We start from the raw sequence: 25,228 nt of genomic DNA, 5'->3' as shown, positions 1-25,228 counted from the left end.
GATCATTTTGTGGAACAGGGCCCTAGGTGGTATTCAAATTTCCTATTCAGTACATATTGGTATCGGTATTTTGGGGGTGATTTACCTCGGCAGATCGAGGGTAAAACGGGTATGGCGCCCACATACATGTGTATATCCAAATGTTTTTGCAGATTTTCGTTTTTTAAGTTAACCTTTTGACAAAATTAGTGACTCTTATCATTACTGTATAATTTTCTTAACCCTAACCCTAGGGAGGCCCCCTATATCCCCTTTTGACTTCAGTTGCATTCAATTTCATAGCACCATACCCAAAAATATATTGCTCGTGCTTTACTATAAATGGCGGATAACATTTTTCAATACCAAAATTTCAGTATTTTGAAATTTGCTCGGTACGGTAAATCGGTATTGACATGATACCGATACCAAACAGTATATACTGTATATACCACCCAGCTCTGATTTGTTTAGACCTAGCAGGTAACATAAAAATCCACCTGCAATAATTACCATAAAATAGCAGGTAATTTTTCAAGAAACGGATGTACATGTACATTTTCTATGTAGCTGAGTTTGAGCTCGTGATTCGGTTCTATTTTAATTTTATAATATGCTCTGAAATACATCTCCGAGGACCTAATTTTCCCCTACACACTGTCTCAGACTCTCCACTCACTCCATGCTGTCTTGTTTCCGGCCAGCCATACTTTTTGTTAGCACGCCGTATTTCTTTTGGGGTGAGACATAGCTAGCCAAGTGGTAAAGAGCTCACCTGGTGTGTGCTCGCTCTAGGATCGATCCTCATCAGTGGGCCTGTTGGGCTATTTCTTGTTCCAGCCATTGCACGATGATTGGTACACCAACGGCCGTGGTATGTGCTATCCTGTTTCTGGGATGGTGCATATAAAAGATCCCTCTCTGTATGTCAGAATTACCAAATGTTTGACATGTGGTGTTGTCTGCATGAGCTACACCGCCTATCTGTGAGTCTGTTGCATGATTTTGTGACGCCAGTGTCACTTCGAACTCTCAGACACGTAACACTTATTTATTATCTATGAATAAGTGTTCCTCAAGTGCTTCACCATTGTGTACAATGTTAGTGGTCATTATTTTTAAAAGGCGACACAGATTTCGCCTTTCAGTGATTGACACAGCAAAATCTAGCTGGTCAGAGCGAAGTTTTGGCTCACTTTGCTCGCCCGCCTGAGCCCTGATCTTTGTCGCAACCTTTATATGTATAAATGTTTATGAAAAACAAACATTCATGTACATATATGAACTACAGTAATAAATAAACATTTGTTTTTTGTTGTTTTTTTTGACATTTTTTTTTTATTATTTTTTTTTTTTTTTAAATATATGTTAATAACATGTATAATATCATATTATTTTTATGAACTACTAGTAATAAATAAGGGGGGACATATTTTTCTGTGGGGAAAAGCCCTTTTTTCCCGGTCTGGGACCGATAATTTTTCAAAAACGTGCGTTTGCCGTTTTTTGTTTCTTTTCTTGTGTCCGTTTCTATTCTTTAGATATATTTGGCATCTTGTGCATGATAATAATTAAATATGGTCAAAATTGACTGGTGTTTCTGACGTCTTGATTTTAAAGTCTGCCATAAGTCTATTGTGCCACTAGGCTAGACATTTGTCAAAGCCGCTTTTTTTCAATATAATATGTTAATAATTAAGCATTTGAGTTTCTGTTAACGCCTGTGTACGTTTTCGAGTGTCAAGAGTCCGAAAACAAACTGCTTGAAATGTATGTTAATATGTGTTTCTTGCATTGTTTCTGTTGTCTTTTTTTTTTTAAAAGTGGGAATGAGTTGGAATAGCTAAACCGTGCTATCTTTAGAGCCAGGAGAGGTTGTCATCCAGTGGGCGATAACGTAAAAAATAATTTGTCAAACGCTAATGTTAAGCATAACTTTTCTTTTGTGTTTAAAAAAACACAAATATATGTTAATAATTATTTTCTGTTATGTGTTTTTCTTTTTTAAATATATTTTAATAATTATAAGCATTATTTTTCTCTTGTGTTTTAAAAAAAAAAAAAGTTAATAATTAAGCATTTGTTTTATGTTGTCTGTTTTTTTTAAAAAAAAAAAAAGTTAATAATTAAGCATTTGTTTTATGTTGTCTGTTTTTTTTAAAAATATAGGATGGTTTCATTCAAATTTCCAAAGACTGCACCAGTGTGAAACAGTGTGGAGATGGGAAACTAACCGTTGGTGATTACTCGTGTACCGCAAACTCCACCTGTAAGGATGGTGAATGTGGGTGCAACAAAGGCTTCCTGATGGATAAGTCCGGATCATGTGAACCACGTAAGCTGTTCGGCATTGCTTTTCAGCCATTTTGATTAAAGGGACATTCCTGAGTTTGCTGCATTGTAAGATGTTTCCGACTAATAAAATATTTCTACGATTAAACTTACATATTAAATATATTTTCTGGTTTAGAATATCAGTGTCTGTATGTATATTCAATGTGTTTCTAGTCGTTTTTAATATTTGTAAGAAGCCCAAACTGGATTCTGTCTTCAGATAATTTCGTACATATGAAAAAATTATATTTTTGGAAATAAAATGAAATTTAACCTAGTACAAATATCAGAACGATCAAAAACATGTTTAATATACAGCCACTGATATTTTATGCAGAAAAATATATTTGATATGTAATTACAATCGTTAAAACGTCTTTGTTAGTCGATAACATCTTAAAAAGTGCAGCAAACTCAGGAATGTCTCTTTAATAGACTATATCATGATATGCAGTTATGTGGGATAGAAAAAGTACACACAAGGTTGTGGAAATATCGACCCGGGACGAGATTTTAATATTTTAATATATATACACACGTATACGTATACACATACACATACACATACACATACACATACACATGCTAGACACTTTTTCTAGCACAGCTTTCTGGCACCTTTCTGATTGAACAAGAATACATGTACATCATATGCAGTCATGTAGGATAGAAAAAGTAAGTGGAAATTTTGACCCGTGATGAGACTTGCAGAATCCCAGGGTCGAAATGTCCACCACAGAGGGTGTACTTTTCCTATCCCAAACAGGCGAGATGGATAGCCCAGTGGTAAAATGTTCGCTTAATGCACTGTTGGTCTAGGATTGATCCCCCATTGGTGGGCCCATTGGGCTATTTGTTGTTCTAGCCAGTGCATCATGGTATATCAAAGGCAGTGGTATGTGTTATTCTCTTAATGCTACTAATGGAAAAATGTAGTGGGTTTCCTCTCTAAGACTATATGTCAAAATGACCATATGTTTGACGTCCAATAGCCAGTGATTAATATATCAATGTGATCTAGTGGTGTCGTTAAACAAAACAAACTTTGTTTAAATTCTTATGGTGAAAGTATATGAAAGATCTATTAATGCTACTAAATGGAAAAATGTAGCGGGTTTCCTCTCTAATGTGTATATGTCAAAATTAACAAATGTTTGACATCCATCATCCAATGATTTATATATCAATGTGCTTTAGTGGTGTCGTTAAACAAAACAAACTTTGTTTAAATTCTTATACTGTAAGTATATAAAAGATCTCTTAATTCTACTAATGGAAAAATGTAGCGGGTTTCCTCTCTAAGACTATATGTCAAAATTAACAAATGTTTGACATCCAATAGCTAATGATTAATATATCAATGTGTTCTATAGTGGTATCATTAAAGGGACACACCCTAGTTACGGCTAGTTGTTAACCATTACGGCGTTGTTTTTCGCTATTAAACCCATTTTTTCACAAATAAAATTGCACTTTACTTACCGTTTATTATTTAGAATATACATTTCCATTCACCTGAAGTGTTTTTTGGTAATCCTGGTAATCCTGGTGTTTGTAATACCACAAAATGCATTTTTCGTATTTCTGAAAAAAACGGATGCACGTTTGAGAAAAAAACGTTGAGCAGACAAGGTCTAATCTATTTTTAGACGGGATATTTCCATTTCAATGTCACAGACGTTGGTATACCACGTGACCATTATCATTTTGGTTCGGTTTGTTTTCTCGTGCACGGTTCGCGCAATCAACATCCGATTTGTTGTTGTTCATTTGTGAGATTTTTCTTCACAATTCGTGAACATTTTCAGTAACAATAAAGTTCAGACAAGTAAGTATCTCAATACAAAACGTTACAAACCCTTAAAACCAATAATTTTGCTAAGTCCTACGATATCTGGAGAGGGGATACCACCAGGACAGAACAGTTGGAACATGTCCAGGAGAGGTGAAAAGAACGCACCCCAAGTCTGTAAAATTTGTCGTGACGTAGGCATTGTTGTGCTTCGAGCGACATCTACCGGTGACATCAGAATACAAACTTTCAAAATTATTTCAAGCAATTGGGACATGGGGATTCCCATGGTATTTATCGATATAAAACCTGCTTTTTCACTCCATTTGATAAAAAGGTGATCTAAGTGTGTTACAGGTTTGTAGATTAACCAAATTATAATTTATTTTCGCTGGATGGAACTAGGGTGTGCGGCTTTAAACAAAACAAACTTTGTTTAAATTCTTATACTGAAAGTATATAAAAGATCTCTTAATGCTACTAATGGAAAAATGTAGCGGGTTTCCTCTCTAAGACTACATGTGTATATGTCAAAATTAACAAATGTTTGACATCCAACAGCCAATGTTTAATATATCAATGTGCTCTAGTGGTGTCGTTAAACAAAACAAACTCTTGTGCTGAACGTAGAGTCTGCTACATGTACCATAATGGCTTCTTTTCTCTTCAGTTGTTACGGAAGATGTGACCAAAGTCTGCTCAAGGCCTATGATTGGCGGTGAAATGACTTGCGAGTGCAAACCTGGATTTGTGTCCATCTGCGGTGGTTGTCAAGGTTTGTATAGTCCATTTGCTGAATTAAAAGGAACCAGTGAATTGGCATAGATGTACAGGTTAAAGACCTTATATTTCTCTAAAAATGGACAATACATGAACATTTTAATTTGTTGTGTTGAATGTTTAAGCAATATTTTATATATGGAACATGGACCTTTAAATTTGTGTTGTATGTGTATGCAATATGTTATATATGGAACATGGACCTTTAAATTTGTTGTGTTGAATGTGTATGCAATGTGTTATATATATGGAACATGGACTAATGAACCAAGAGAACCAGTGAATTGGCATAGATGTACAGGTTAAAGGCATACTGTCACAGATTTAAGGACGTTATATTTCTCAAAAAATGGATAATAAATGGAAAATTTTAATTTGTTGTGTTGAATGTCTAAGCAATATTTTATATATGGAACATGGACCTTTAAATTTGTTGTATTTAATGTCTATACAGTGTTATATATGGAACATGGACCTTTAAATTTGTCGTGTTGAATGTCTATGCAATATGTTTTATATGGGAAATGGACATTTAAATTTGTTGTGTTCATTGTGTATGCAATGTGTTATATATGGAACATGGACCTTTATATTTGCTGTGTTGAATGTCTGTGCAATGATATAATACTATGGACTGTGCAGTATGTTATATATGGAACATGGATCTTTAAATGTGTTGTGTTGAATGTCTATGCAGTGTTATATATAGAACAACTTTTACAAGGACCTTTAGCTTTGTTGTGTTGAATGTCTATGCAATATGTTATAAATGGAAGAAGGACCTTTAACTTTGTTGTGTTGAATGTCTATGCAATATGTTATATATGTGCAGTATGTTATATATGGAACATGGATCTTTAAATGTGTTGTGTTGAATGGAAGAAGGACCTTTAACTTTGTTGTGTTGAATGTCTATGCAATATGTTATCAATGGAAGAAGGACCTTTAACTTTGTTGTGTTGAATGTCTATGCAATATGTTATAAATGGAAGAAGGACCTTTAACTTTGTTGTGTTGAATGTCTATGCAATATGTTATAATGGAAGAAGGACCTTTAACTTTGTTGTGTTGAATGTCTATGCAATACCTTTAGCTTTGTTGTGTTGAATGTTATATATGGAAGAAGGACCTTTAACTTTGTTGTGTTGAATGTCTATGCAATATGTTATATATGGAAGAAGGACCTTTAACTTTGTTGTGTTGAATGTCTATGCAATATGTTATATATGGAAGAAGGACCTTTAACTTTGTTGTGTTGAATGTCTATGCAATATGTTATATAGGAAGAAGGACCTTTAACTTTGTTGTGTTGAATGTCTATGCAATATGTTATAACTATGGAAGTGTATCAGGACCTTTAACTTTGTAGTGTTGAATGTCTATGCAATATGTTATATATGGAAGCGGTTTAACTTTGTAGTGTTTGTACAGCCTTTAACTTTGTTGTGTTGAATGTCTATGCAATATGTTATATATGGAAGGACCTTTAACTTTGCTGTGTTGACTGTGTAAACGTATACTGTTTTATCGCAGATGTTGATGAATGCCATGCCGATGAGCACCCATGTGGTGATGATGAAGAGTGTGTCAACACCAAAGGATCCTACAACTGCCAGTGCAAGAAGGGATATGCTAAACTGAGCGGTGTATGCACAGGTTTGTATAGCAATCATTCATAGAGATTATTAAATGAGCTTGTGTGTCATACTGATTTTATGCAACAAGTGTCAGGATTTTTGTATTGCCCAAGCGAGAGAGAGAGGGTAATACATGAATCCTGACACAAGTTTTGCAAAATCAGTACAACTCACATGTACGAGTGTAATAATTTCTTTATGATCCATATTATTATTGTTGTTTTCTTTATGAATAACAAGACCTAACTCAAAATGTTTCAGCCACAACTAAGAGATGACAAAACCACTAACAACTAACCCACTGTCCTATACAAACAGCCCAGATAGCTGAGGTGTGTGCCCAGGACAGCGTGCTTGAACCGTAATTGGATATAAGCACGAAAATAAGTTGAAATGAATCAATTCATTTATAAGCGCTCACTTACACACAATTGGAGTTAGCTTTCCGATATTTCCAGCCATTATTCTTACCAAATGCTGACCAAATGTTTTTTAAAACAAACAACAATTCACCAATATTTCATGAATTCCTTTTTGACTGAATATATATATATACATATCTATATATGTATATATGTATGTATGTATGTATGTATGTATGTATATATATATATATATGTAAAAGGATTGGGCACATGAGTTTCGTTGTTAGAAAAACGATCAAACTTATTATCAAATTAGCTGTCACAATCAGCTATTGATTTCTCAAATGACCTTATCATTCTGCCAATGTTGTCAAGTGAAAATGCCACGCACCACTTTTTCAGTACATCAGATTACAATGGTGGTCAAGCTGCTCATTTCAGAGATAATGGGTAGCATCTATCACTAACCTAGTTCCTCACAAAATTTGAGTACTTTTTTACAGGTACCTCATACATATATTAAGCACAAGGCTACTTGACACAGTGGTACTATATATATATGAAATAAAATAGCATTAAAAACATTTTGGCCAGATGAAACTAATTTTTAACACATTGACATTTATCACCAATCACAGGACTTGTGGTGTTAACTTCTCTATCAAAACTTGGGTGCACCTCGAACTATGACCCAGTCGGAAGTTATTTCGGAGATGTGATTTTTCAGCTTTTTATCTGATTTCAGCTTTTTTGTGTAAATAATTTTCACTGCATTTGATCTGAAATGCTAAAAAAATTACCTTTATATAGGTATGGTACAGAGATGTCATCTTTTTAAGATCGGTTCAGCTTTTATTTTTAAATGTCTATCACATCCCTGTATTTGGTTTAGTACTACCTGCAGTATTTATTGTACCAGCTCATATAGCAGTGTCAAATATCGAGAATGGTTTATTGTCCAGATCATACAGCAGTGTCGGGGTATGGAGAATGGTTTATTGTCCCAGATCATACAGCAGTGTCGGGGTATGGAGAATGGTTTATTGTCCCAGATCATACAGCAGTGTCGGGGTATGGAGAATGGTTTATTGTCCCAGATCATACAGCAGTGTCGGGGTATGGAGAATGGTTTATTGTCCCAGATCATACAGCAGTGTCGGGGTATGGAGAATGTTGGTACTGACTTGCTTGTTTTGTGTTCCTACAGACGTGGACGAGTGTAAGGCTGGCACCAGCCCATGCGGAGATCACCAACACTGCGTCAACATAAAGGGAGGCTACGTCTGCTACTGCTGCGCCGGCTATGAGACTAAACAACTGGGCAACTCATTCGAATGCATCTGTAAGTAATACTGCAAACACAATAGTGTTTTTTTTATATATATATATATATATGCCTTTGGTTACGACTGGTATATCAAAGACTGTGGTATGTGCTATCCTGTCTGTGGGATGGTGCATATGAAAGATCTTTTGCTACTAATGAAAAAATGTAGCGGGTTTCCTCTCTAAGACAGCGAGACATAGCCCAGTGGTAAAGCGCTCGCTCGATGCACGGTCGATCTGGGATCGATCCCCGTCGGTGGGCCCACCCAAACATAAATGCATGCTTGCGGCTAGGTTGTTGCAAGGTAGTTACAAGGTTGTTACAAGGTAGTACAAGCAATGCAAGCTATTTACAAGCTAACATTTAGGTCATGTAAGGTAGTCCGTAATTCTGCAAGCTTGCTGCATGCATATCTTCAACTGTGCAAGCTTCCCGCAAGCATGTTTTCATTTTTGCAAGCTTGCTGCATGTATATCTTCAACTGTGAAAGCATGTCTACACTTGTGGAAGCTTGCTGCATGTATATCTTCAACTGTGAAAGCATGTCTACACTTGTGGAAGCTTGCGCAAGGTTCCACACAAGAAAGGCTTATAGTTTGTGTAGTTGAATTTGAACAGAAAAAGCCAAGTCCAATTCATTTTCATGGTTCTTTTGTTTTTTAACTCCTGGTCTGATGATTAATATAGCAATGTGTTCTAGTGGTGTTGTTAAACAAAACAAACTTTACTTTTTTTAATTACAACGGTATGATTTTTTTTTATTGATTTAAAAAAAAAAAAAATTATTCATTCAACGCCATATAACCGTAAACAAAATGTGTTGAGTGCATTATTAAATAAACCATTTCCTTTCCTTATTTTTATTTAGGGAAGGCTACAAATGCCAACCAAGAGCCTGCGACCTGCTGTCCCCCATGCCTGACTGGGAAATGTGCATTGTCTGGGAAGATCTGCCGGACGACGGGCCGCGAGCTGTACCGAGACTACCGGTCCATGGTAGAGGAGATGTGTCTGAGGAACGAACAGAACGTGGGTGAATGGACGTACGGAGAGTGTCCCCCACTGGACCTAGGCAAAACTACGGCCGAACAAGAGGCCACGGCCAAACCCAGTACGCACATTTATAACATTAGCTCTTTGAAATCCATCTTTATAGTCAGAAAATATTACAACCAGCTAGTAATGTCCCCCACTGGACCTCGGCAAAACAACGACCAAACCCAGTACACACGTTTATAACATATTAGCTCTTTGAAATCCATCTTTACAGTCAGAAAATATTACAACCAGCTAGTTATGTCCCCCTCTGGACCTTGGTAAAACTACTGCTGAACAAGAGGCCACGGCCAAACCCAGTACACACATTTATAACATATTAGCTCTTTGAAATCCATCTTTATAGTCAGAAAATATTACAACCAGCTAGTTATGTCCCCCTCTGGACCTTGGTAAAACTACTGCTGAACAAGAGGCCACGGCCAAACCCAGTACACACATTTATAACATATTAGCTCTTTGAAATCCATCTTTACAGTCAGAAAATATTACAACCAGCTAGTTATGTCCCCCTCTGGACCTTGGTAAAACTACTGCTGAACAAGAGGCCACGGCCAAACCCAGTACACACATTTATAACATATTAGCTCTTTGAAATCCATCTTTACAGTCAGAAAATATTACAACCAGCTAGTTATGTCCCCCTCTGGACCTTGGTAAAACTACTGCTGAACAAGAGGCCACGGCCAAACCCAGTACACACATTTATAACATATTAGCTCTTTGAAATCCATCTTTACAGTCAGAAAATATTACAACCAGCTAGTTATGTCCCCCTCTGGACCTTGGTAAAACTACTCTGAATAAGAGGCCACGGCCAAACCCAGTACACACATTTATAACATATTAGCTCTTTGAAATCCATCTTTACAGTCAGAAAATATTACAACCAGCTAGTTATGTCCCCCTCTGGACCTCGGCAAAACAACGACCAAACCCAGTACACACATTTATAACATATTAGCTCTTTGAAATCCATCTTTACAGTCAGAAAATATTACAACCAGCTAGTTATGTCCCCCTCTGGACCTTGGTAAAACTACTGCTGAATAAGAGGCCACGGCCAAACCCAGTACACACATTTATAACATATTAGCTCTTTGAAATCCATCTTTACAGTCAGAAAATATTACAACCAGCTAGTTATGTCCCACTCTGGACCTTGGTAAAACTACCGCCAAACAATCATATGCTAGACACCAAATAGCCATAGTTTTATGTGATCTCAGGTGTCAGTAAACCGATGTTATTTTCCTTTGTCTATATTTGTGTTCTCTCTGCTTGATTACAGCTACGACTCCTGCACCTGTAGGTGGACCATGCGACCGAGATGATGTATGTGCGGACATCCCCCCTGATGATCCAAAGAGCAATAGTCAGTACTGTTTACTCATATTCACTTGGGGTGGGACGTGGCTTAGTGGTAAATTGTTCACCTGATGCGCAGTCAGTCTAGGATCAATCCCCGTTGGGGTGGGACGTGGCTCAGTGGTAAAGCGCTCGCCTGATGCGCAGTCAGTCTAGGATCAATTCCCGTTGGGGTACAACGTGACTCAGTGGTAAAGCGCTCGCCTGATGCGCAGTCAGTCTAGGATCAATTCCCGTTGGGGTACAACGTGGCTCAGTGGTAAAGCGCTCACCTGATGCGCATTCAGTCTAGGATCAATTCCTGTTGGTGTGGGACGTGGCTCAGTGCTAAAGCGCTTGCCTGATGCGCAGTCAGTTTAGGATTGATCCCCGTTGGGTGGGTTGAGGTGGAACGTGACTCAGTGGTAAATTGTTCGCCTAATGCACAGTCAGTTTAGGGTTGATCCCCGTTGGAGGGAGGGGTTCGGGTGGAACGTGGCTCAGTGGTAAATTGTTCACCTGATGCGCAGTCAGTCTAGGATCGATCCCCGTTGGGGAGTGTGGAACTTGGCTCAGTGGTAAAGCACCCACCTGATGCGCAGTCAGTCTAGGATCGATCCCCGTTGGGGTGGGACGTGGTAAATTGATCGCCTGATGAGCAGTCAGTCTAGGATTGGGGGGGTGTCACTTTAAAAAAGTAGCAGGTTTCCTCTCTAAGACTGCTGTTTTTGCTTCTCACCTGTAGTTTTAAAATGGTCTGAGGCATCGTTAAACAACAGGGCTTAAACTTAACGATGGCACTGACAGCAATTGCTGTCATTGAGATATAAATTGTCATGGGTCAGGAGTGTTACTGACAGAATTTTTGTTCCACTTGATAAAATTTACTGCCTTCGGTAAAGATCCTCAACAATGGCAAAATATAAACACCAAAATGTATACACAATTTTGTACATTTGAAATATGACCATACATACAGCAAAATAACCTTCCAGTCATCTTTATTTGCTGCAGAAGTCACTTTAAAAAACACAAAATTCCCATCAGTAGGCCGTGTCACCAACAGCATTAAAAAAAAAAAAATTGCAGTGGTGACAAAAAATTCTTAAGTTCCAGCCTTGAAATAGCCCAGTGGTAGACTGCTCGCTTGTGGTGCTGTCGGTCTAGGATCGATCGATGGGCCCATTGGGCTATTTCTCTTGCTCTAGTGGTGTCATTAAACAAAACAAACATTCCTTTCTTTTCCTCTCCTCAGGCCCGATCTGTGAAGTAGGCCCACAGAAAACGTGGCCCAACATCTGTGAGTTCAGAGCATCCAAGTGTTTGGGTAACAATCCACCCAGTCCTCTCGACAACTATCCAGAGACAACAGATGGCGCCTGCAATGCCCCAACCACCACTCCCAGTGAGTATACCAAAATTGATCTGGGGTTTTGTTTAAAACAAAATGAATGCAAAAAACACAAAACAGGATACATGCTTAAATCATCAAAATGAAATATAAACAAAATCGGGGGAAATGCTTTGGCCTAAAAAAGAAAGTTGTTTCTGGGAATGTGGAGAAAAACATTAGATAGAGTAGGTAATCTTTGTTTTTTTACTACATTTGAGATGAAATGTTTTGTATAATGTCCTCTTTTCACCTATATCTTAATAAAAAATCGGTAAAAAAAACAATACACTGGTACGTTTCATGTTTATTTATACAAGGTAGTCCCCCAAAACCTGATAAAAGTATTGTGATGTATAGTTTTAATATTTCACACTCGTTACTATATGGATACTTGCCACCTTCAGTGATGGTGATTTACCCATTTTTCATAGAATTATCGTCCTTGAACTTAGTCGATACGAAAAAGTTTTGTGCCCATTAGGGAACATGTTGTACTTTAGCAGGACTGTCCAAATTTTAGTTTTTACTGTTGATTTTTGTATTGATGTAAAGAAAACTGAGGGGAGCAACGAATTGCTCCCCAGCTTTAACTATGGGAGGTGGGAGTTAGCTCAGTGATTTGAGTTCTCGCTTGAGGTTCGTACATTGCAGTATTGAACCACCTTGGTGGATTCCAAGTGACTGAGTGCTCGCTTGAGGTCCTTGCATAGCAGGATCGACCCAGTTCGGTGGATTCATTCAGCTGATTGTTTTTTTTTTGCCCTGAGTCTGGCATGGAGGGACATTCTTTTAAGATGTATGTACCCTGTTTTTCTTAGATGGAATTAAGCTCGGTTCTTTCTCCAATTTTGTTTATTTTTCGCAATTGACGACTTTGGGTCTGGCATGGACGGACGTTCTTTGAAAGTGTGTACATGTACCCTGTTGGTTTTTTTCAGATGGAGTTAAGCTCGGTCCATGGACTCCTGACGGTCCGTGCCGACGAATCACCAACAACCCATGGTGTGGCATACAGTGTGGTCTGATAAAGATGGTCCGAGTGTATGAACTGCTGTCACAGGACGCCCCCCAGCCCACATACGAAGATCTCCACAAGACGATCATGTGCAACCCATGTCCACCAGGAACAGAGACAACGCCAGCCCCACCCCCAGGTACAGACCATCCATAAAATAATATGTGCATCTGGGTGGGAGGAGATAAGGGGGAGTGATTTGGGCACTTATACATACAAATAGCAAATGGGGGGGGGGGGGGGGGGGGGGGAGGATGATCTCCATAGTATAATCATGTGCAACCCAAGTCCCCTAGGGACAGAGACAACCTAACCCCAGGTACGGACCATTCATAAAATATGGGGGGGGGGGGATTTGGGCAATCTGTACAAATAGCAAATGGGGGGGGGGGAGGGATTTCCACAAGATCAGTAGCAAATGGAGGGGGATGACTCCACAAGATAATCATGTGCAACCCCTCTCCCCCAGGAACAGAAAACAGCAGCCCCAGGTACAGGCCATCCATAAAATATGTGCATCGGGGGGTGGTGGGTGGTGGTGGGGGTGGCAAGGGGGATTTGGGCTCTCTGTACAAACAAATAATGCACCACGATCGGTATATCAAATGCTGTGGTAAGTTCTATCCTGTCTGTGGGATGTAGTGGGTTTCCTCTTTAATACTATATGTTAGAATTACCAAATGTGTGACATCCAATAGACGATGATTAATGTATCAATGTGCTGTCGTGTGATTAATGTATCAATGTGCTCTCGTCGTGTGATTAATGTATCAATGTGCTCTCGTCGTGTGATTAATGTATCAATGTGCTCTCGTCGTGGGGTTAATGTATCAATGTGCTCTCATCGTGTGATTAATGTATCAATGTGCTCTCGTCGTGGGGTTAATGTATCAATGTGCTCTCGTCGTGTGATTAATGTATCGATGTGCTCTCGTCGTGGGGTTAATGTATCAATGTGCTCTCGTCGTGGGGTTAATGTATCAATGTGCTCTCGTCGTGGGGTTAATGTATCAATGTGCTCTCGTCGTGGGGTTAATGTATCAATGTGCTCTCGTCGTGGGGTTAATGTATCAATGTGCTCTCGTCGTGTGATTAATGTATCAATGTGCTCTCGTCGTGTGATTAATGTATCAATGTGCTCTCGTCGTGGGGTTAATGTATCAATGTGCTCTCGTCGTGGGGTTAATGTATCAATGTGCTCTCGTCGTGTGATTAATGTATCAATGTGCTCTTGTCGTGTGATTAATGTATCAATGTGCTCTCGTCGTGTGATTAATGTATCAATGTGCTCTCGTCGTGTGATTAATGTATCAATGTGCTCTCGTCGTGTGATTAATGTATCAATGTGCTCTCGTCGTGGGGTTAATGTATCAATGTGCTCTCGTCGTGGGGTTAATGTATCAATGTGCTCTCGTCGTGGGGTTAATGTATCAATGTGCTCTCGTCGTGTGATTAATGTATCAATGTGCTCTCGTCGTGGGGTTAATGTATCAATGTGCTCTCGTCGTGTGATTAATGTATCAATGTGCTCTCGTCGTGTGATTAATGTATCAATGTGCTCTCGTCGTGGGGTTAATGTATCAATGTGCTCTCGTCGTGGGGTTAATGTATCAATGTGCTCTCGTCGTGGGGTTAATGTATCAATGTGCTCTCGTCGTGTGATTAATGTATCAATGTGCTCTCGTCGTGTGATTAATGTATCAATGTGCTCTTGTGGTGTGATTAATGTATCAATGTGCTCTCGTCGTGTGATTAATGTATCAATGTGCTCTCGTCGTGTGATTAATGTATCAATGTGCTCTCGTCGTGTGATTAATGTATCAATGTGCTCTCGTCGTGTGATTAATGTATCAATGTGCTCTCGTCGTGTGATTAATGTATCAATGTGCTCTCGTCGTGTGATTAATGTATCAATGTGCTCTCGTCGTGGGGTTAATGTATCAATGTGCTCTCGTCGTGGGGTTAATGTATCAATGTGCTCTCGTCGTGGGGTTAATGTATCAATGTGCTCTCGTCGTGTGATTAATGTATCAATGTGCTCTCGTCGTGTGATTAATGTATCAATGTGCTCTCGTCGTGTGATTAATGTATCAATGTGCTCTCGTCGTGGGGTTAATGTATCAATGTGCTCTCGTCGTGGGGTTAATGTATCAATGTGCTCTCGTCGTGGGGTTAATGTATCAATGTGCTCTCGTCGTGGGGTTAATGTATCAATGTGCTCTCGTCGTGTGATTAATGTATCAATGTGCTCTCGTCGTGTGATTAATGTATCAATGTGCTCTTGTGGTGGGATTAAGCAAAACAAACTTTTAGTCACTGGCAACACAAAGTATACAGTAAAATAGATTTAAACCATGTAACCATGGTTTTATTATAAAGTTAACCTTTAACGATTGATTGATTGACTAATTCATTCATTCAGTCATTCATTCCTTGTCTTTTCAACAGGTGAACGATTGATGGATTGATTGATATATTCATTCATTCATTCATTCATTCATTCATCCCTTGTCTTTTCAACAGGTGAACGATTGATGGATTGACTGATATATTCATTCATTCATTCATTCATTCATTCATTCCTTGTCTTTTCAACAGGTGAACGATTGATGGATTGACTGATATATTCATTCATTCATTCATTCATTCATTCATTCATTCATTCCTTGTCTTTTCAACAGGTGAACGATTGATGTATTGACTGATATATTCATTCATTCATTCATTCATTCATTCATTCCTTGTCTTTTCAACAGGTGAACGATTCATGTATTGACTGATATATTCATTCATTCATTCATTCATTCATCCCTTGTCTTTTCAACAGGTGAACGATTGATGGATTGACTGATATATTCATTCATTCATTCATTCATTCATTCATTCATTCATTCATTCATCCCTTGTCTTTTCAACAGGTGAACGATTGATGGATTGACTGATATATTCATTCATTCATTCCTTGTCTTTTCAATAGGTGAACAATTGATGGATTGACTGATCTATTCATTCATTCATTCATTCATTCATTCATTCATTCATTCATTCATTCGTTCATACTTTTATTCATTCCTTGTCTATTCAACAGGTGCTACAACAAAAGCTCCTGAGGGTACAACCAAAGCACCGGAGGTAACTGCACCACCTGACCCAGATACTGAGTTTAAAGGTATTTCCCTAATTAACCACTCAAGGTCGGACTCTGGATGGGCGTGTTCAAAACCCTAGTGGTATATGGACACGTTAAATTGTTATCTATCTATCTATCTACCTAATTAACCACTTGAGGTCGGACTCTGGATGGTCGTGTTCGAAACCCTAGTGGTATATGGACACGTTAAATTGTTATCTATCTATCTATCTACCTAATTAACCACTCGTGTTCACACACGGACAGTCGGCAATCATAGACTGGAGGGGGCTGGACGTAACTCAGAGGGACAGTGCTCACCTGATGTGCGATCGATTTCCGTCGGTGGGCCCATTGAAAAGACCCTACTCCTAATCAAAAGAATACCCCATGAAGTGGCGACAGCGGGTTTCCTCTCTCAATAGCTGTGTGGTCCTTAACCATATAACTGTAAATACAATGTGTTGTGTGTGTCGTAAAATAAAACATTTCTTTCTTTCTTTCGTTTCCATACATTCAAAGCATTTCTGGTCATTGTTGTGTTTCTAATACTAGGAAATGCATTTCTTATTTCTTAAAATGCACGTACCTCTGAGACATAATGATAATGGAGACAAGCTCTGTAGTCTTAATTTTTAAGGGCATTTACCCATCTCACAGAGTTTCACTCAATTATAAATTTATTTTTTTAAATCCTGATTTCACTGTTTGCACATCACAGAATCATGTTTCTCTCTGTTCTAACTTTATCCAATGCAGGGCTTCTAGATTATAGTAGTCCCACTCCCATGACTAGTGATTTTCAATGTCGGGCTAGTAAATAACTACTATTGCCATGCCAGATGGCTGGTGAAATTAGTTTTTTGTCAAATGTTGCAGTCAAGTCTATTTTGTAAATATGAATATCCTGCCCTCACCCCCAAGTCCCCATTGTTAGTGTTTTAAGCTCTGTTTCCCTTTTTAGGTGACATATCTGATTATTACTATTATTTAGTAAAATTATATTAACTTAAAGTCAGTTTAAGTAGGGATAGTGAATTTTTAATCATGGTTAATAATGTTTTTAGAATCACTTGTGGATTTTATAAAAATTCTAGAAGTCCTGCAATGTAATTAATACAGGTTTGTAGATTAACCAAACTTAGTGTCCATTGTGGGGTTTTTTTGGTTTGAAACTAGGGTCTATCTATATATATATATATACACACACACACACACACACACACATATATATATACTTTAAGAATAAACCTTAAGCAATATTTAGCTTCTTACTCATTTTACATGTCGATTACAATTTGTGCCTGTCGGTGACTGGTAGACACCCGAACATTTCGAACCCTGCAAATATTTCATGGAATACATTGTAGTTGTTTAAATATTTCAGACTTCCCTGTTGGCGGTGTTTGCTCAGCCGGACCCTTCAAGCCAGATGGTAAAAACTTCACTCTGAAGACAGAACACGGTGACTGCAATATCGGTAAGCTGACATATTGTTTCGGAATCTCAAACATCTTCGGTTGAGTGTTAGCTTGCCTGAGGTGCATGCGTCGCAGGATCGAACCACCCCTGTGGATCTATTCAACTAACTGGGTCTTTTCTCGTTGCAACCAGCTAGTGCACCACACCTGGTCAAAGGCCGTGGTATTTGCATATTTTCCTGTCTGTGGGAAAGTGAATATAAAAGATCCCTTGCTGCATTACAAAATGTGTAGTAGGTTTCCTCTGATGACTACGAGTAAGAATTACCAAATATTTGACATCCAGTAGCTGTTGATTAATAAATGAATGTGCTCTAGTGGTGTCATTAAACAAAATGAACAAACTTCTCAAACATCATATAGGGCAGAGTGTAGCCCAGTGGTAAAGCGCTCGCTTGATGCACGGTTGGTCTAGGATCGATCCCCATTGAGCTATTTCTCGTTCCTGTGCAACATGATTAATAGACTACATCATATGTGGGGTGGGGTCAGTTTGGGATCGATCCCTGTCAGTGAGCTCATTGGACTGTTTCTCGTTCCAGCCAGTGCACCATGACTGGTATATCAAAGGCCGTGGTATGTGTTATTCTGTCCCTTGCTGCTAATAGAATTTTTTTTACAGGCTTCCTCTCTAACACTATATGTTAAACTTTGTTTGACATCCAATAGCCGGTGATTGATAAATCAATGTGCTCTAGTGGTGTCATTAAACAAAATAAACAAAATCCTTTCTAACACTATATGTTCAAATTACCAAATGTTTGACATCCATTAGCCAAATTTCTCGCTCCAGCCAATGGACCACGACTGGTATATCAAAGGCTGTGGTATGTACTACCATGTCTGTGGGATGGTGCATATAACAGATCCCTTTCTGCTACTCAAAAAGAGTAGCCTGTGAATTGGCAACAGCAGGTTTCCTCTCTCAATATCTGTATGGTCCTTAACAGTATGTCCAACGCCATATAACCGTAAATAAAATGTGCTCAGTGCATTGTTAAATAAAAACATTTCCTTGTGGTGTCGTTAAACAAAACACATTTTAACTTTAACTTTTCATTTCTTTTCTTCAGGCTACAGTTTCATATCGTGTAAACATGGCACTTGTGGTAGTAGCACCAAGGATTGCTGTCACACCGACAAATTCATCGACAAGACTGTCGAGATCTCCTGCCCTAACGGAAAAGGAGGCATTGACACCAGGAAAATCAAGGTAGGTGCCTTACATGCTTAATTTGGTCCCCTGGGACAATAAATAGTTTATTTTGAAAAAAAAGGATCCCCTACCAGTCTTAATCAGAGGGTCTGGTGCGCGTGCAAGGGCGAGGGTTTCAGGTGTTATAACGTCTCCATGCTCAAGATTTTTTAAAAACATCTTTCAGTATATTTTCTGTGGGAACATATCACTCGTCTCCCTATAAACTTTTCTATCCACATTCTAGACCCTGCACAATTCCTGCAGACCCAGACATGCCTGAGGGGACTATAAGTTTTGTCTCTGTCTGTCTTGTCTGTCTGTCACACACATAGTGTGATATTGAAATTTTGCATCTAGCTTTAAGTCAAGTACTGTTACAGGTCAAGTTTGACTTTCATGGCGAATTACCCATTTTTGGCGATTTACCCATTTTTGACATTTACCCATTTTTTAGTTATGGGCCTAAGGCAGTATTATAATTTGTTTTTCTTTCTTTGTTTTTTTCTTCTTTTTTTTGCAGTGCCTGAAGATAATGAAATGAAATTACGACTGTATATAATGCTTTATCATGTACTATTAGTGTTACAAATCAAGTTTGATTTCATGGTGATTAACTTATTTTTTTCGCCGAGCTATGGCTCTTGAATTTAGGAAATACGAAAAAAATGTGTGCACTGTGAACCGGCCACGGTGGCATCGTGGTTAAGCCATCGACCATACGGCTGGTTGGTACTGGGTTCGCAGCCCAGTACCGACTCCAACCCAGAGCGAGTTCCTAGGGGCTCAGTGGCTAGGTGTAAGGCCATAAACGCCCTCTTCTCTCTCACTAACCAACTAACAACTAACCCACTGTCCTGGACATGCAGCCCAGATAGCTGAGGTGTGTGCCCAGGACAGCATGCTTGAACCTTAATTGGATATAAGCACGAAAATAAGTTGAAATGAAATGAAATCTGCATTGTATGGGACAGAATGCTTGTTTGTTAAAGGGTCAGTCTCGAGATGGCAGCCATTATAAGATGTTTCTCACACCGTATGGGACAGAATGCTTGTTTGTTAAAGGGTCAATCTCAAGATGGCAGCCATTATAGGATGTTTCTGACACAGTAGGGGACAGAATGCTTGTTTGTTAAAGGGTCAGTCTCGAGATGGCAGCCATTATAAGATATTTCTGACACCGTAGGGGACAGAATGCTTGTTTGTTAAAGGGTCAGTCTCGAGATGGCAGCCATTATAAGATGTTTCTGACACCGTAGGGGACAGAATGCTTGTTTGTTAAAGGGTCAGTCTCGAGATGGCAGCCATTATAAGATGTTTCTGACACCGTAGGGGACAGAATGCTTGTTTGTTAAAGGGTCAGTCTCGAGATGGCAGCCATTATAAGATGTTTCTCACACCGTAGGGGACAGAATGCTTGTTTGTTAAAGGGTCAATCTCCAGATGGCAGCCATTATAAGATGTTTCTCACACCGTAGGGGACAGAATGCTTGTTTCTTAAAGGGTCAGTCCTGAGATGTGTTGATTGCGTCATTAAATAAAACATTTCCTTCCTTCCTTCCTTCCAGTAATTGGACATTGTTCTTTTTCAGGTTCGTGTTCCTACCAGCTGTCACTGTACGGATGAAGAGGAAGGCATTGTATCTGATGCTTACATTCTCCGGCGACGATAGAGACCACACACAGAGGCCTTGTTATATAACACTTTTATCAGTGACTCTAGTAAGAACACTTAAAACAACAGGTTAAGTTATTGTGTGACCAAGCCTAGTCATCACTTGGCGATCTAAATAAAGTACAGAATAAATATACTGTATCTCGAACTACTGTTGTTGTTGTTGTTATTATTGTTATTGTTATTATTGTTGTTGTTGTTTTCCTAGTAATTTGTGCTCATTGTCAATGCCACAGAGAACCTGCACAACAGGCTGGTAGGTACAGGGTTCGCAGCCCGGTATCGGCTCCAGTTCTTAATGACTCAATGAGTAGGTGTAAGGCCACTACATCCTCTTCTCTCCCTCTAACCACTAATAACTAACCAGCCTCAATGGCACAGTCAGTAAGACATCGAACTACAGGCTGGTAGGTACAGGGTTCGCAGCCCGGTACCGGCTCCAACCCAGAGCAAGTTCTTAAGGGCTCAATGAGTAGGTGTAAGGCCACTACACCCTCTTCTCTCTCACTAACCACTAATCCACTGCCTTGGACAAACAGCCCAGATACCTGAGGTGTGTGCCCAGGACAGCATGCTTGAACCGTAATTGGATATAAGCACGAAAACAAGTTGAAATAAATGAATGCACAACAAAACTATATATTTTGTTTTGTTTAATGACACAACTAGAGCACATTTATTAATCATCAGCTACTGGATGTCAAACAATTTGTAATTCTGACATATGCGTCTTAGAGAGGAAACCTGCCACATTTTTCTATTAATAGCAAAGGATCTTTTATATGCACTATCCAAGAAAGAGCATAGAACATACCGCGGCCTTTGATATGCCAGTCGTGGTGCACTTGCTGGGACATAAAATAGCCCAGTGGTCCACCGATGGGGATCGATCCTAGACTGACCACACATCAGGTGAGCACTTTACTGCTGGACTATGTCCCGTCCCATTCTAGCAGTTTGAGCTCGTGTTCAATGCACTACAAAACTATAATAGTCTGAATGATAAAACTATTTGCTGCTGTTTGTATTATATTTATTTTTGTGATTATATCCAAGTGAGGTTCAAGTACATTGTTCTGGGCTTACACCTCAGTTATCTGGACAGTGTTACATTTGTATTTGGTTATTGAAAGAGAAGTCGGTGGCTTAACCACTACAACTTAAAGGCCAGTTATAAAACTATTAAAGGGACATACCCTAGCTTTTAAACACTAAGGCATTTTTTTTTTACTATTGGAGCCGTTTTTTGATAACTGAAATCATACTTTGCTTAGATTTTATTGTTTAGATTACCCATTTCAGTATATTCGAAGTGTTTTGGGTCATTCTGCTGTTTCTAATATCACAAAATGCATTTCTCATATTTTTAAAAACGCACGTGCGTCTGAGAAGTAACAGTTATAGTCGAGTTTTGGTCTCATCTTTCACTAAACTGTAACTTCATCCAAATGTGTTACAGGTTTGTAGATTAACTAAACTGTGTGTTAATTTTCACGTGTTGAAACTAGGATCTGTCCCTTTAAAGTTTCAATAGTTTGTATGTAGATGCAGAAGTTGGGACAAGGTGGTGACGGTTTTCACAAGTTCTTGTTCCAGCCAGTGCACCAAAGGCTGTGATATGTGCTATCCTATCTGTGGGAGTGTGCAAATAAAATATCCCTTGCTACTAATGAAAAAATTTAGCAGGTTTCCTCTCTATGACTATATGACAAAATCATCAAATGTTTGACATCCACTGATGCAGTAACCAATAATAAATCAATGTGCTCTAGTGGTGTTGTTAAAGGTCCTATGTCAAAGTTGAAACTACCATATTTTCACATTTATTTGTAATAAATAACTACAAATTAATCGATCCCATACACAATCTTTCTATAGTTAACTCGAGAATACTCATTTTTAAAAGTCTTGCACTAGACAAATGGGATTTCCCAAATAATTTGTAGCTAAATATACGGAAATACTTCATCGTATCCAGCAGAATGTAACATCTTACAAAATCCGATTTTAAGCTACACCCCTTTTTCATATGCCACGCCCTCATATCACAAAGGAGTCCAACGTTTCCACGGGAAATAAACAAATATGAACGAGTAGGCCTAATTCCCTATATTGGTAAATTATGCCAAATATAGATCTGTGTTATTGGAAAGAGCATTTAATCAAATATGACCAGCCTCGGTGGCGTCGTGGCAGGCCATCGGTCTACAGGCTGGTAGGTACTGGGTTCAGATCCCAGTAGAGGCATGGGATTTTTAATCGAGATATCGACTCCAAACCCTGAGTGAGTGCTCCGCAAGGCTCAATGGGTAGGTGTAAACCACTTGCACCGACTAGTGATCCATAACTGGTTCAACAAAGGCCATGGTTTGTGCTATCCTGCCTGTGGGAAGCGCAAATAAAAGATCCCTTGCTGCCTGTCATAAAAAGAGTAGCCTATGTGGCGACAGCGGGTTTCCTCTAAAAACAGTGTCAGAATGACCATATGTTTGACGTCCAATAGCGATAAGATAAAAAATCAATGTGCTCTAGCGGCGGCGTTAAATAAAACAAACTTTACTTCAATAAAATATGAAGTAATACAAATCAGTTTTATAACAGCGTTTTTCAATGGGTTTTTTTCTTCGGATCTGTACTTCCGATATTTTAATGTAGCAAGGGCTCTTTTATATGCACTTTCCCACAGACAGGAAAGCACATACCATGGACTTTGACCAGTTGTGGTGCACTGGTTGAAACGAGAAAGAACCCAATCAGTTGAATGGATTGACAGATGTAAAATGCATTGTAACATTATTTTACAGTGACCTTTTCTTGGCCAATTTTAAAACTAATAGAATGTAAGATATCTGGTAGTGTTGTGCGTGGTATAGTATGCATGGGATCTTTTATATGCATTTTCCCACAGACAGGAAAGCACATACCAGGGCCTTTTGTTTAGTTGTGATGCACTGGTTGGAACGAGAGAGAAAACAATCAGCTGAATGGATCCCACTGAGGTGGTTCGATCCCACGATGCATGCAAGCACCTCAAGCAAGCAACCGGCCTCGGTGGCGTTGTGGTTAGGCCATCTGTCTACAGACTGGTAGGTACTGGGTTTGGATCCCAGTCGAGGCATGGGATTTTTAATCCAGATACCGACTCCAAACCCCGAGTGAGTGCTCCGCAAGGCTCAATGGGTAGGTGTAAACCACTTGCACCGACCAGTGATCCATAACTGGTTCAACAAAGGCCATGGTTTGTGCTATCCTGCCTGTGGGAAGCGCAAATAAAAGATCCCTTGCCGTCTGTCGTAAAAAGAGTAGCCTATGTGGCGACAGCGGGTTTCCTCTAAAAACAGTGTCAGAATGACCACGTTTGACGTCCAATAGCCGATAAGATAAAAAATCAATGCTCTAGTGGCGTCGTTAAATAAAACAAACTTTTTTCTCTCAAGGAAGCTAAATCCGGCCACTGGACTGGTAAGAGACCAATAAACTGCAGTCAGTCATGACAATTTTGTTCCCTCTTTTTATGCCTTTTTTAAATTGTTTAAAATCAAGAAAAAATGCTACATTTGTCACATTATGTCAACATGATGGCAGTGTTGAGATTAAAAAATTTGGACCAATATCCCAGCTGGATACTAACATTTCAAAATCTGGTATCCCACCTGAGAATTTAGTATCCCAATTTTAATTTTAATAAATAAAACAAAAGGCTGTATTGGTTGAAAACATTTTGTAATGGGTACTTACTTGCCTCTTCGGTGTTTTTATCGACTTTGGAATAACTAGGCCTAATTAAGGAAAACTTAAAGGTAGGGTCAACTCAAACAAGAGCCTTGTGTGTTGGAAAGATGCATACCCGGACCACCAACACATACTGACACTTTAACAAATGAAAAACACGTAATTTTAGAGTTAATAAAAAAAACATGATTATTCCTGCTAACTGGGGGCAGCCAGTTTGTTTCGTTTTTGCGACGTCCAGTGATATAGCTTGGGGCGAAGTGACGTCAGCTCCGTCCACCTCTATCCACAGTGTAAACAAACGCTCTAATTTACAAGGCGCTTCGCTTTCATCAACCTGACTTGTAAAACAACATAAATGACTTGATAGTAAAACAACATAAATGACTTGATAGTATAATAAACTATTTAACTAAATATATCTCAATTGGCATCAATAGAACGAAATGGGGTTATAGTATTTTTCTTTTTTTAAAAATCCAAAGGAAAAAAATGCATATTATTAGGCCTATTGGTATGCTACGTTCAAGCAAAAACGACCACTCACGATACCAAAGTGATAATTTTCTTTTCTTTGGGACGACGTAATTGGTCAGTTTTGTGATTTAAGATCGGAAAGTTTACTTAATCAAGGGTTTTACATAATTACTTACAGTAATAAAGCAGGACGATTTGACAGGTATCCGTGCGGTTATCACACAATACCCTGTAATCTTATTAAAAGAGGCACGTCTTTTTAGTGTGTCTAAACAGTGTGTCTGGGGACCGTCTGAATATACACCTGCCAATCAGGAACCACAGGTACAGGCCACAGAAAGAAAATACCAATTAACCAAGAAAACACTCCTGATTATTATTTCAATACATGGGTTAATTTATGTACAAAACATAATAGTTAGCTCAACACTGACAAAGGTGGATTATTTTGTATTGAAAAATAATATATTTCGACGGTACGAAGTGAGTCCGGTTTACACACAGTTTCACCCC

The 25,228-nt window shown here is 38.9% G+C and overlaps 1 protein-coding gene across 1 annotated transcript in view; it reads left to right on the top strand.

Moving 5' to 3' along the window:
* LOC121385051 overlaps positions 1 to 20,654 on the top strand; it is a 109,207-nt gene extending 88,553 nt beyond the window's left edge. The window contains exons 36-47 of the mRNA XM_041515586.1: positions 2,149 to 2,314; positions 4,776 to 4,880; positions 6,419 to 6,541; positions 8,095 to 8,229; positions 9,083 to 9,325; positions 10,562 to 10,645; positions 11,873 to 12,022; positions 12,949 to 13,164; positions 16,114 to 16,194; positions 17,543 to 17,635; positions 18,710 to 18,849; positions 20,424 to 20,654. Of these exons, the coding sequence (XP_041371520.1) occupies positions 2,149 to 2,314; positions 4,776 to 4,880; positions 6,419 to 6,541; positions 8,095 to 8,229; positions 9,083 to 9,325; positions 10,562 to 10,645; positions 11,873 to 12,022; positions 12,949 to 13,164; positions 16,114 to 16,194; positions 17,543 to 17,635; positions 18,710 to 18,849; positions 20,424 to 20,504 (1,617 nt within the window). The 3' untranslated portion in view covers positions 20,505 to 20,654. The remainder of the gene's footprint in view (positions 1 to 2,148; positions 2,315 to 4,775; positions 4,881 to 6,418; positions 6,542 to 8,094; positions 8,230 to 9,082; positions 9,326 to 10,561; positions 10,646 to 11,872; positions 12,023 to 12,948; positions 13,165 to 16,113; positions 16,195 to 17,542; positions 17,636 to 18,709; positions 18,850 to 20,423) is intronic.
* Positions 20,655 to 25,228: the final 4,574 nt, after the last annotated feature.

The sequence above is a fragment of the Gigantopelta aegis genome, chromosome 11, assembly GCF_016097555.1.
Source record: "Gigantopelta aegis isolate Gae_Host chromosome 11, Gae_host_genome, whole genome shotgun sequence".
In the NCBI taxonomy this organism is placed as follows: Eukaryota; Metazoa; Mollusca; class Gastropoda; order Neomphalida; family Peltospiridae; genus Gigantopelta; species Gigantopelta aegis.
The sequence above is the reverse complement of the archived record's forward strand: the minus strand, read 5'-3'. Positions and strand labels throughout refer to the sequence as shown.